Source organism: Panthera leo, chromosome B2, assembly GCF_018350215.1.
Source record: "Panthera leo isolate Ple1 chromosome B2, P.leo_Ple1_pat1.1, whole genome shotgun sequence".
NCBI lineage: Eukaryota > Metazoa > Chordata > Mammalia > Carnivora > Felidae > Panthera > Panthera leo.
Genome location: NC_056683.1, coordinates 135,189,267 through 135,202,056, shown reverse-complemented (window position 1 = coordinate 135,202,056; position 12,790 = coordinate 135,189,267). Strand labels below are relative to the sequence as shown.

General features: G+C 44.5%; 1 protein-coding gene across 2 annotated transcripts in view; it reads right to left on the bottom strand.

Annotated features, from left to right (window-relative positions):
• MTHFD1L (methylenetetrahydrofolate dehydrogenase (NADP+ dependent) 1 like) overlaps window positions 1–12,790 on the bottom strand; it is a 184,535-nt gene that overhangs the window by 134,236 nt on the left and 37,509 nt on the right. For both annotated transcript variants that reach the window (XM_042940077.1, XM_042940078.1), the window contains exons 10-12: window positions 11,191–11,288; window positions 8,411–8,584; window positions 101–237 (exon numbers count right to left, since the gene is read on the bottom strand). In XM_042940077.1, the coding sequence (XP_042796011.1) occupies window positions 101–237; window positions 8,411–8,584; window positions 11,191–11,288 (409 nt within the window). The remainder of the gene's footprint in view (window positions 1–100; window positions 238–8,410; window positions 8,585–11,190; window positions 11,289–12,790) is intronic.

Genomic DNA, 12,790 nt, shown 5'->3' with positions numbered 1-12,790 from the left:
CCCTCTGACAAGTTTTAACGCCACACCTGTTGCTAATGTTCTTTCAAAACTTTGCCCCCAATTTTGCTCTGCAAAATATACCGGTTGTTAAATCAAGTACCTTTCACGCCAAAAGTTGGTCCTTGAGAAGGCTGTCTGAGACACGCAAAGGAGTTGATGTTGAGGTGTGCCGTCAAAGCCTGTACAAGTCCAACTGTAACTGTACTTTTCCCTTCCCCGAGAGGGGTGGGTGTGATCCTGGTTTGGAAAAAGAAAGAGAGAGAGAGAAAAAAATTTAGTAATATTTCCTAGACCTATGCAAAATCAACCTAAGGTACTAGAACCAAATCAGAGCAGACAGGCAGAGAACACGCCATTCCCAAATTCACTTAAAAATTCAATTTCCAGGGACTTTTACGGTCTACCCACATCACAGAGGCCATGTTTAAGCTAAAGCCAAGAAACAGACACACCTTTACCAAGAGGCCAAAAAAGAAAAGTTATTCGGCAGTGATAGCATTAGCAGCTTCAAGAAATGGCATAGAATTGTCCATCAAATGGTTTAAATAATTAAGCTGATGTTGTTTCTTCTTAATGGGTGATGTGGCATTCATTCGTCTAGGGCCATTTACTGGGGTCACAGTACAGGCACAAGGCCTGCTCGATGGTCCATGGCCAGACTCTGAGCATTGGAAGGCATCCCATCGTACCCTCTCATCCATCTTCTTCCAGATCTCAGGGCCCAGGGCTTGTCCCCACCATGTTGCAACACAGTGAGGGAGCCTCATTACCTCTGGGGTAGCCCATTCATTTCCGGATAGCTTTTTACGGTTAGAGAGTTTTTTGTCCTAAAGAAGAGATGTCTGCGTTCCTATAGCTCCTATCTCTTGGAGTCAGACACACTGAGCTTAATCCCTTCTCCTACAACAGCCCCTCAAGCATTGGGAAAGAATGAGTCCAACACTCCCCAGCACACAAAGGAGACCCCAAGTGCTCTGGAGGACCTCGCTGACCACCACACTCTATAAAAGCAAACATCACACATTAGTTACGACCATCATGGCATTAACTAAGAAGACAGGCGTGCATTACATTCCCAAATAAGGACCCATAAAACTGTTCCTTAGCACACTCTGACCATTGTTACAAGATTTAAAAACTGTCATGTTGGCTTGCGACATGGTCTCCGATGAGTTAGATGGTGCAGTCAGGGTCGTCCAGGATTCTCAACCACAACAAAACCGACAATAAGAGTTTTCTGACCTATAAAACCTAGTGATGTGACCACAAAGAAATAGAAATAAAGCCCTTAGATATATCATCGTCCCCAACTGCCTCAGACCGCCACAGTGATACAATCAATCATTCTTTCAGCAAATGTTTATTAAGTACTATGTGCCAGACCACTAGATCCTGGGGACACAATGATTGACCAAGTTGGACTCCATCACTGCTCTCCCAGGGCTTACAACCGATGGAAGATATGGACAGACTGACCGGCAATTACAATTAAAGTGATAAACACATATGAAAGAAACAGGGCAATCAGACTGTGTTATGAGAGCACAAGGCAGGAGGATCTGATTACGTTTGGAGCATCGGGGAAGTCTTCATATGAGAAGTGACACCTAAGCTAAGACCCGGCAAATGAATAAACGTTAGCCAGATAAAGATGGAGGGTGGGCTTGGGGTCGTTAACATATGAGGTTCTGTAAAGGGCGCCTGGCTGATGCAGTCGGTTGAGTGTCTGACTTCGGCTCAAGTCATGACCTCACAGTTTGTGAGTTCGAGCCCCACGTCGGGCTCTGTGCTGACAGCTCACAGCCTGGCGCCTGCTTCGGATTCTGTGTCTCCCTCTCTCTCTGCCCCTCCCCCATTCATGCTCTGTCTCTGTCTCAAAAATAAATAAACATTAAAAAAATATTTAAATATGTGAGGTTCTGTGCTTTTACATTTATTAGGTTAATTTCTGTCCTTGATAAGGAAACTGAGGCACGAAGAGGTTCAGTAACTTGCCCAAGGCCAAACAGCAAGCAGTAAAGCCGGAAATCAAAACCCGCCACCTGACTTCGCCAAGTCATTTCTCCAGACAGAAACTGTAACTGTTGTTCACCACTAATTAGCAACTGAAAGCATGGGAGTGGGAAAGATCACAGTGAGAGGGAACACAGTACAAAGAGGGATAGGATGGAATCTTCTAGAACGTGTTCTCTGAAGGGATGGTCAGAAGAAAGCAAAAGGAAACAAAAGGAGCAGTAGGGAGAAATCTTGAGGATGAGGCGGGGCTGCGACAGGGGCGTCTCCGAAGGGAACCGGGGAAGTGCCCACGGAATCACAGGCCACGGGGACGCCCGACTCTGGGTGAGGGCTGAGAAGCCATCACCGCACGAAGCAACAGGGTCGCTGGCAGGGTGCACCGCCCCGCACATGCTTGGTGACGTACGCCTCCCTCCACTCCTCAAGCCGCACGACACCTGGTCAACATGAAGGCCCAGGTACGTGAAAGTGTTTCCACTTTGAGTCAACTTCCTATTGATGAGTACAAGAAAAAGAGTGGTTGGAAAGCCACAGGCATCACGGTCTTCGGACGGCCTGTAAAAAAAAGTATCAAACACAGGGTGGATTAAGTACGGTCCTCGTCGTCCACTGTTTGCAAAGGAATAGGTGGTCTACTTCGGTGTGTCACGTGAAGCATCACATTTTCGTCCCCCGGGATGTGCTAATATAGCTGTCGGAGACAGCCCGACGCAGACACGCCCAGAGATGACCTCCTCCAAACTTCGGCCGACCATCCAAGTCTTAATTAGAAACACAGGACGGCTTAGCATTCTGCCAACTGATACAATTCAGGAAAATCAAAAAGCAGGAAGTATTTATTGGGAGCAATAAAAGGAGAGCCACAATAAACATTTTATTCCACCTCATTTCTACATTGGATCTCAAACTTGGGTTGAACGGCTGTCCCAGTGTCCTTAGCTCTGACTCCAAAATTATCCAGTTGACTCAGAAGACAGTGAGCACCAACTTAACCTAATTGCTGTTCTCCGGAAGAGCTTAGAGTTTATGGAGAGGGAACAATGCCTTTCGCTCATGCTCTTCCTCAACATCTCCCTGTAGCTCTATCCGCCCCCCTCTGTTTCCCACAGCATTTATTATGTATGTATCGCATCACTTTTCTGAGGGTCTTATTACAAGCTTCCTGACACGGCTGTCCTGCCTACCAGCCCACAAGCTTGCTGAGGCGAAGGACTATACCCATTCTCATTGCGTTTCTGTCACCTGTCCAGGCACAGTTGAGCAAAAAACGCTTGACAAAGCAAGGACATCTTTTCTTTAAAAAAAAAAAAAATTTTTTTTTTAATGTTTATTATTTTTGAGAGAGAGACAGAGACAGAGAGCAAGCAGGGGAGGGGCAGAGAGAGAGGGAGACACAGAATCGGAAGCAGGATCCAGGCTCTGAGCCATCAGCCCAGAGCCCGACGCGGGGCTCGAACTCACAGACCGCGAGATCGTGACCTGAGCCGAAGACAGCCGCTCAACCGACTGAGCCACCCAGGCGCCCCAGCATGCACATCTTTTCTAAGACAAATATGTTTACTGTCAACTACAGTTAACGATTTATCAGAGCACTCCGTGACTTCGGATGTGTGAACACATCCTATGAGAAGTTTACCATTTGCTCCAAGGTCAAAGAGATTGCTTATGCAGAGAGGAGGGGCAAAACAGTGTGCAGTTCTCAAACTCTGGCATCGTGAACAGAATCACGTCATGAGCCATGGGTCTAACCTTGAACTCCAAAACTACATGCTCAAGCAGCATATGAATATAGATCACTCATCCCGGGCATCTTCGTGACTGGGAAGTCGTTACAGGCTTTTTATTCCTGGCAACAAACTCTGCAGTCCACTGGGTTGTGTTGCCTATCACACCTGACTGACGGGAGTGAGCAGTTCAAAAAGGCCCAGTCGGTAGCGATCTCTTGTAAATACCTTTGTTTTATTCTGCAAGTTGTGCAAATAGCAGAAAAACTCACAGATGTTTAAATAGTGACCCAAGGTAGAAAACCCACATCTTAGAAAAGCCAGGAAAGGTTATTTAACACTGACCAAAAGAATGGCTTGGAACATTAAAAAGAAAAAAGAAAAAAACAAAACAGAAACAACAGATCAGATACTCGGCACTCTACAGAAAAGAAATAAAGTGATGTGAATGATTTTAGTTGTTCTTTAATGTGAAACTCGGTCTGTTCACAGACCAATTTGGGCTTCTTTTTTAACTGCTCTTTCTGCCTGAGCAATTTAGAGAAGTTCTCAAAACTTCTGCGCAGAAATCGGGACAGGGCCAACGGAGACATATCTTGTACACACATTCAATGCCCTACAGCTGCACTCCAAGGCAAGTTCTCAAACAAATTCCTTTTCATTAGTGTAACTGGGAAAATATGTAAAACTCAAGAGCCCCTAAGATTCTTTTGGCGTATTTCCCCGAACGATTCCCAATACTTTTCATTTTGTCAGGCAAAGCAAATAAAGTGATGTGTAGGTGTAAATACCATGAGATGTGTAGCTGATGAAATACAGATGATTCTGACGGAGTAAGAAATCCTCAAGTTAGAAGAACAGCTTTAAAATGAAGTAATCTGTTCTGCATTTGGGTTATTAACAGAAGATTTTCTTTTAATCCTGTTGTTTTATATTTTAATTCTAGCGTTGACACGCTTAAATCACATTTATACATAAATTCGAAAGTACAACAACAAATGTATTATTTAGGTTTCTTGAAAAACGACTTGGGTACCTGCATTCTTCTAAAGCACGGGAAAAGACTCATGTTACAGTATTCGGAAATAAAAGTAGGACACAAAATGGTATTTATAGCATGATCTCAATGTGTAAAAAGGATGGATACAGAGAGAAAATCCTGGAAGGAAATATAAAAAATTTTAACACCTCTCAGTAATGAGAGACTTCGTTTTCTCCTTTTTGTTTTTCATGATGTTAAATTTTTATATTGTAAGCCAGTATTATTTCCAGAATAGAGAAATCCTTCAGAAAAAGTAAATAACTCATTTATTGGAGAGGTCCTCTTTTAAGATTTTATTTTTAAGTAATTTCTATACCCATGGGGGCTTAAATTCACAACCCTAAGGCCAAGAGTTGCAGGCTCTACTGACTGAGCCAGCCAGGTACCTGGGAGGGGTCCTTTATATTTCTAAAGATATAGCAATAAATAGCATGTTTGATAATCGTCACTTTCCATTAACTGACGTGACCAAAAGCAAAACTAGGGAGGCGACTGTATTTCAAATGAACTTTTCATTTTACATTGTAAGTAAAATGATTGCCTGGTATTTTACAACCGGTCTCAAAGATCCAGCTATTAAAAGGTGCGAAAACAGAAGCAGTTTACACACTTAAAAAATATGCCATCTGCTGTGTGGGTGGGGGGACACAGTGTGGTATACAGATTTTCCAAAAACCTTCAGGCTTTCCTTATGGATGCAGGTATGTCTCAAAATCCTACCCTCACAGCATTTCCGCCCCCTCAGTGGAGTTGAAAGGAACACAATTTAGTTTTTGTTGATTCACAGATTGTTGTTTTGTAAGGAACATAGAGCCACTGTTTCAGGAAAAGAGCTGTTTATCTCTTGGGGTTAAATCTGTACTTGAGAATTCAGGTTTAATTTCACTTCTATCTACAATATGACAACCTGGCTCAATCTGGCTCTTCAGCTCAGATGCACGTACAAATGCTGGCAAAGAGACAGCGTCGGGACAAGAACCAATGTTCTACGTGCCTGGACCAATGCACAGCTTTAACCCTAGGGAGGGGCGCTAACCAGCACTCTCCAGCATGTGGCTGGAGGCGGGCCTAGACCCTGTGACTTCAAGAAGGCAATCTGATAACAATACCATGAGGGCTTTTGTTTTAGAAGTTCAATTCTGTGCTCCCAGCAAAGGGCGGAGCCACGTGTAGACTGGTGTTTTTATTTCTAGAATTGCCAAGCCCCCAAGAGAGTAAATCGCAGCCACTCCATATGACAAATTACGGCTTGATTCTTCCTTGATAAACTGAGAGCCCATCCTCCTCATTTTCCTTAAACCCTCCCACCTGAAGCAAGGAGAGAAAACTATCAAACCCACCTACCAAGATCACTTAGAGACTAGAAAGAGGGAAGCAAATTTATGGATAAAATACGAAATCTGCTTTTGAAGCTCTGAATGCCCAAGAGTTGATTTATATCTGTAAATAAACTTGCATCTAGCACATTCCAGAAGAGCAACACTGACCCCATGTGTGCTCCAAACCCTGGGACCCAAGAACTCCCAAACAGCCCCCCCAAGTCAGCTGAAAGGTCCCCTTTTACGGATCTGGCCCAGAGCGTGTAGGTGAGGCCAACCTTTCCTCTCAGCACGGAGCACCCGTGCAGCCCCGTTGCAGAGGCATCAGAGGTGGGGTCCTAGGTTGGGTCCCCCTAGGTGGGGACCCTGGCAGGATTGGGAGTCCGATGGTAGTGAACCTGGAAGCCTGTGGGAGGTTTAAGCCACAGGCAAATGAGATGCTGCAGCCAGTGAGTGACTCTGACAGCCCTAGATGGAGACAAGCGATTACAAAGGAGCTGGAGAGGGAGGAGAGAGAAGGGCGGAGGGAAAGAAATATGAAGAAATGATTTGACCACTAAAGAGGTGACATTATGGATGACTGTAGTTTAATCTTTACTTGTAGGTTTATAATTTTTTAATATATTTTGAGAGAGAGAGAGCGCACACGTGCGCACATGAGTGGGCAGGGAAGGGGCAGAGAGAGAGAGAGGGAGAGAGAGAATCGCAAGCAGTATCTGCACTGTTGGTGCAGAGCCTGATACGGGGCCTGAACCCACAAACCGTGAGATCACGACCCGAGCCAAAGTCAAGAGTCGGGCACTTAACCGACTGAGCCGCCCAGGTGCCCCTCTTTATTTGCAGTTTTAAAATACTCAGTTTAAAGCCCCTAGGGATTTTTCCTAAGGAGAGCACCGGACAAATGCACAAATATGCATGCCCAAGGCTGTTCCTTTTAGCACTGTTCACAATGGCCAAAAAGGGGAAGCAATGTAAGTGCCCATCAACAGAGAGCCGGTTAAATAAATTGTGGAACGTCTCTACGGTATTTTCAAATCATTTTTTGGCCTCGATTTACTTGAAGAATAAGAAACATGCTCAAGTGTCAGCCACCGAGCCACCCCGGGCTGCACAGTGTTGGGAAGATGCGTGAAATGGAATCCTCCCTCATCCCAGGCATTTTTACTGCCCCTCCCCCCCCGTGGAATGTTCTGCACTCATGCAAAATGGTAATAGCTCTGTACCGTCTTGCATGGAGTGAGCTAGGCACGCAACATGTCGCTGACGAATCAGGCTGCTTACAGGACAGCACGTGTCAGCTGATGTCGTTTATGAGAGACTGTGGGACAAGATGGTCTCACATGTTAACAGCCCTTTCCTCTGGCTGATGGGATTTGGGATGCGATAGTTTCTTGTTTATACTTTTTGGTATTTTGGAAAAGTTTAACGAGCATGCGTGACTTGTAATAACCAGAAAAAGGAATAAGCTGCTTACATTAATAATAAAATATGTAAAAATGAAGTTCACCAAGAGTGAAGGCCGGTTGTCGGAAATGTCTCTGCCTGTTAATAAACAGGTTTTTGTGCCTTAAGGCTTGGCCTATATATCATTAATAAGTCACTGCAATGAAATTTCAAGACAACAAAGGAATTTATATGGTCTCTTGATGTTCCCTCAGGTCACATTGAAAAAATATTTGAAATCCCTTGTTTTCTATCATTTTTCAGCTAGTGAGTGTATTTCTTTTTTTAAAAAGAGGGAAAATAAACACCCCTTTACATAAAACTATGCGTTTGTCTTTTATAAAATGACCAACACAAATGAAAATGGCCCTATATTAATTTTGCAATGCAGGAAAAGAGAACTAATGAACTTGTAGAATACAAATACATAAATAGTAAGGATATTAACAAGAAAATAATAGCTTGCACAATTATCTGTACATTTTCCATTAAAATGTTATTTCTGAGTAGAACATAAAGACCCCTACGCAGTTCAAGATACTTCACCTTTAAATCTTATTTTGACTTTTATCATGAAAAACTACATGAAAAATCCAAGGATGATCAAAACACAATATGAGGAACAAAAAACAAAAGGCTGGATTAGAAACGCATTACACTTTCTATTTTGTGGAGCAGACTGAATTGTTTTGCACTGAAAATGAAAACTTACCTCATGTCAAATGAAGGAATGCCAAGTGAAATGGACAAAAATGTCAAGTTTGAGAAGAGGACGGATTTGAGGGGGTGTGATGACAGATACAAATAGGGAAGAGAGTTTTAGAAACATGCTGTCTTGGTAAAATAGATTTTAAAAGTAGCCTTACCCAGCTACTAAAACGTATTTTCCATCTGCTTGATCCTTTAACCTTTCCAGCAGGGACAAACGTACTTTGGCTTTGCTTCTGCCATAGATTTCAATTTCATCTGCAAGCAATCCTATCTCCTTGGCAAGGACATCCACGGCTTTTGGAGTCTGTGCTCTTGAAATCTCAAGATCACTAGGGGGGGAAAACACAGAAAAGGCGAGAGTCTCCTCAGGTTAGGTGGTCACCACTGGAGGGAAAACAGCCATACGCCACGCCAAGGATTCGATCAAAGCGATTGCCTTGTGGTCCTCTCTCCCAAGCGGCATTAAACACAACTGCTAATAGCTAATGTGCATGAGAAAATGTACATTTCCTTGGAGAAGCAACTTTTCAAAACTCACGAAGATCCTAGAATTCTGCCCAGGTGCAAAGATAACCCCTGTACTCTGGGAATAAAGAAGTGTGAATTACAGTAAGTCCAAAGGCTTCCTTTATGCACGAATCCTTTGTACAGTGAAGTGCTTTCTGTGGACCATCATTGCGTTCATCACCCGTGAAGAGATGGGTTATTGCATAATGCTCTTGCTGGGCTCGCCCCACGTGTCTCTTGGCTATTCAAAAACGTGGAAATGCTATTTTGTTTTATCTGGGTCCATACTTTCTCTCTCTTTTTCCTACTGCAAGTCCAAAATTGTATTTCAAAGTATTTTATTAATTGCATAACCGTCAGTAAAAGGACCTGGTGCTTGAAACTCAGCTTCAGACACAGGACATTTTAGGACCTCCGAGTGTCACTGGGCAAATAATTTACCCTATTCTACCAGCAGGATGAGAGCACGGCTGTTCACCTTACTGGAATGCTAGAAGATGAGCACGTGCTGGACTTCTCAGAGAGTCTTTTGGGGTTCCCGAGCTCAGCGATTTGTTTTAATGGGGGTTCGGGCCATCTGTCTGCCAGGCTGACCATCTGTTTGAGAGTCAGACGTGGCTGGCAAAAGACAGGCTTGGGAGACCATGCCTGAGACTCAGTGGGTCATAAGGGTTGACACTTAGAAGACAGCAGCGCCCTCACTCACCCTGGAGCTCTTCTTCTGGAGGCACAGCCGTGTCCCCTGGCAGGCAACCCCCTGCTCTGACTTTTCTTTCCCTTGCTCCCGCTAACGATGGACTCTAAGCCCTCACGTTACTCTATATTCCCCTCCACGACCCCATGGAAGACTGACGTCGGTGCAAGAGGTAAACAGTAAACCCACGTCCAATCTAGACCTCTCTGAAGTGCACTACAGCAGCTCAGAGAGGGACAGGGGGCCTCCGCCCACATACAGGCTGAGCTCTGTGCTTCCAGACAAGTGCCCCTGCCCCTGCATTTCCCTTTCCAGCCTCCCACCCGCCCCCACTTCTTTTTGCCTTCCTGTCTACCCCTTTTTTTTCTTTTTCTCTCCTCCCCAAATCTCCGAAACTGAAGAGCCCGCTCTTGGAAAACCTCCAGTTTTCTCCTCGCTAGCTAAAGAACGACAGTGACATCGTTCTGATTTGAGGGTAATATACAAATTACGCAGCCTGCCTTTCTTTCCCCTTTAGAAGGGACCTTTAGAAGCCAAATTTGGTTCAGCGATTAAAACACTTCTTCCCCTGAGTGGAATTTATTTCGATTTATGCCAAGACTCTGGCACACATTTTGGCAGTCTACCTGAATTGTGTTTAGCTCTCTGCAACTAGAATGTATTCACTTACTCTTAAAAATTAGGGTCCTTTAACAACACAAGTAACTTCAAAAAATAAAATATTTCATGAAATAGATTGCACCGCTACAGGGGTGGCATTACAGAGAGTAACGTTCCCTGGAATTTATGTATCGACGAACATAGAAAGCGACTAGGAGGTTCAGTCTATTTCAGGGGTGAAAACACAGCCCGATGCGTATAAAAGAATCATCAGCGTTCAGCTGTGGTCCAAGGACACAGATCAAATCTACAAACCAAGTGGTCATCAAATGAAAACGGAGCCGACTCCCGAAGGTTCTATCTACTGACGTGTTGTTTTCCAGTGGCCCCGTGCACACCCTGGATGAAGAGGGTGGGGCCTGTTCACCGCGGCGGGAGCAGCGGGGGACCCGCGATGAGGCCGGGAAATGCACCTCCCTGGCTCTGCTATCTAATGAATTATTCCTGCGGTACAGTATGTATTTCTAAATTTATGCAGGGAATATATAGCTTACGCTTCATTAAACGCTACGCGGAAGGAAACATCCATCTGGAGTATCACACAATACCCTATCAGCTGGTAGATATCGCTGTGTGCTGAGGAAAGCTGAACTCGCTTCCCACATAGAATGGTGTTTCGTTTGGTTGGTCATTTACCCTCAGAGCAGATACCTACGTGGCCCTGAAGACCAAGCTGACAGATGAGCTGGGCATTCCTGACACTGAAAAGCATATTCCAAATATTGTGTTACCGTATCTGGTCAAATCTAAGGCACCAGTACGTTACAGACCACTAAGAAGAAAAAAGAATGCCATTTAAGACAGGACACATTACCCACACAGTAAGGGGCATCCTGACTTCAGACATGAAGAAATGTACATCCTAGAGTTGACAGAATACGGGAAACATGTTCATTATTATTATTTAATTTTTAGGACTTAAGCAACAGAAAAAACAGGGCAGCACTGTAATTAGAGAAAATTATCCACTGTCAAAGCCATAACAACACCTCGAGCCCCCAGCCCGGTGGAGAACTTTGGCTATCTGAGGCACTTTGGTGACCAGAGATCGGTACAACGAAATCCCACGAATACCTCGGGACGGGGGAGAGAGGCTGGAGTTTCAGGCAGTGAAGTCTCCACCTTGCGTGCTGCTGTTCCCGTAGCCATCTCCTTCCACTGCTGACCATGTTCTTCATGGGACAGAAAGGAAAGCATGTTATAAAAGTAAAGGCTGCCAGGCTACGACTCTAAACTATGAAACTACTGTTCAGGGGTGTCATGTCATAAGAAGGACCACAAAGTTGCACAATAACCCACGTGAATATCAGGAACAAGTTTATTCACACGTAGTTAGGGTTGCAGGTTTTTTCAAAAAAGGAAAAGGTGAGCTACGTGTACTTTTAAAATAGGTTAAGGGGTGCCTGGGCGGCTCAGTCGGTTAAGCATCCGACTTCGGCTCAGGTCATGATGTCATAGCTTGTGAGTTTGAGCCCCGCATCGGGCTCTGTGCTGACAGCTGGGAGCCTGGAGCCTGCTTCCGATTCTGTATCTCCCTCTCTCTCTGCCCCTCCCCCACTCATGCTTTGTCTTTCTCAAAAATAAATGAAACATTAAAAAATTAAAAAAAAAAGAAAATAGGTTAAGTATTCACTAAAGACACCAAGTATTTGAATACATTAGAGAGTGGGTTCTCCACCTCAGAAAAGAAAAATGAGGGAAATAGGAGAATGCATGGCTGATCAGCTTGGATGCCCAGCTTCCAAAATCTGCAACACCATGTCAAGTATAATCCTTTCAGAGTTGACATAATCGAACAAGAACGCTGAATTGTTAAATGGTGATACACACAGAGAGACAGAGAAATAAAATCTAACTTAGGTCGAAAATCAACACATAATCCTTATAAGACAGTATTGTATCCCATTTGAAAGTAAAGTTTTATTTTTGGAGGGCGCCTGGGTGGCTCAGTCGGTTAAGCATCCAACTTCAGCTCAGGTCATGGTCTCAGGGTTTGTGGGTTCGAGCCCCGCACTGAGAGTGCAAAGCCTGCCTGGGATTCTCTCTCTGTCTCTCTCTGCCCCTCCCCTACTCTCTCTCTCAAAATAAACTTTAAAAAATATTGTTCTTTTTTCTTTTTTAAAGGGAGGTTAGTTTATATTTTAGTGAGCTCTATTTTTAGTTTTTTAAATTTATTTTTAGTGAGTTCAAGCCCCAAGTTGGGCTTGAACTCAGCACCTGAAGATCACGAGTCACATGCTCTACCAACTGAGCTAGCTAGGAGCCTTCTAGAAAGAGGAAAGAAAAAGGGAAAAGTGGTGCTTGACTCTGATGGAGAGGTCATACCACCTCCTGCAGCTTCCTCCTTGCCTTCCCCTGTGGCTCACCCATCCTGGTGGATGTTAGCTGCCACCTCATGAGCTGCTCTCTTGAGAAGTCTGCCTGGTGAGGGACTGAGGCATCTTGCCAAGAAGCCAGTGAGAAATTAGATACCACACGCCAACAGCCACGCGAGTGAGCCATCTTGGAAGCAGAGCCTCCGGCCCCAGTCAAGCCTTCGGATGACCTCCTGATTTCCACTGCACAGGAGACCCTGAGCGAGAACCACGAGGCCCAGCCGCTCCCAAATCTGACCCACAAACCCTGGGAGTCAATAAACGTTTCTTGTTTCAAGCTGCTAAATTTGGGGGATAAT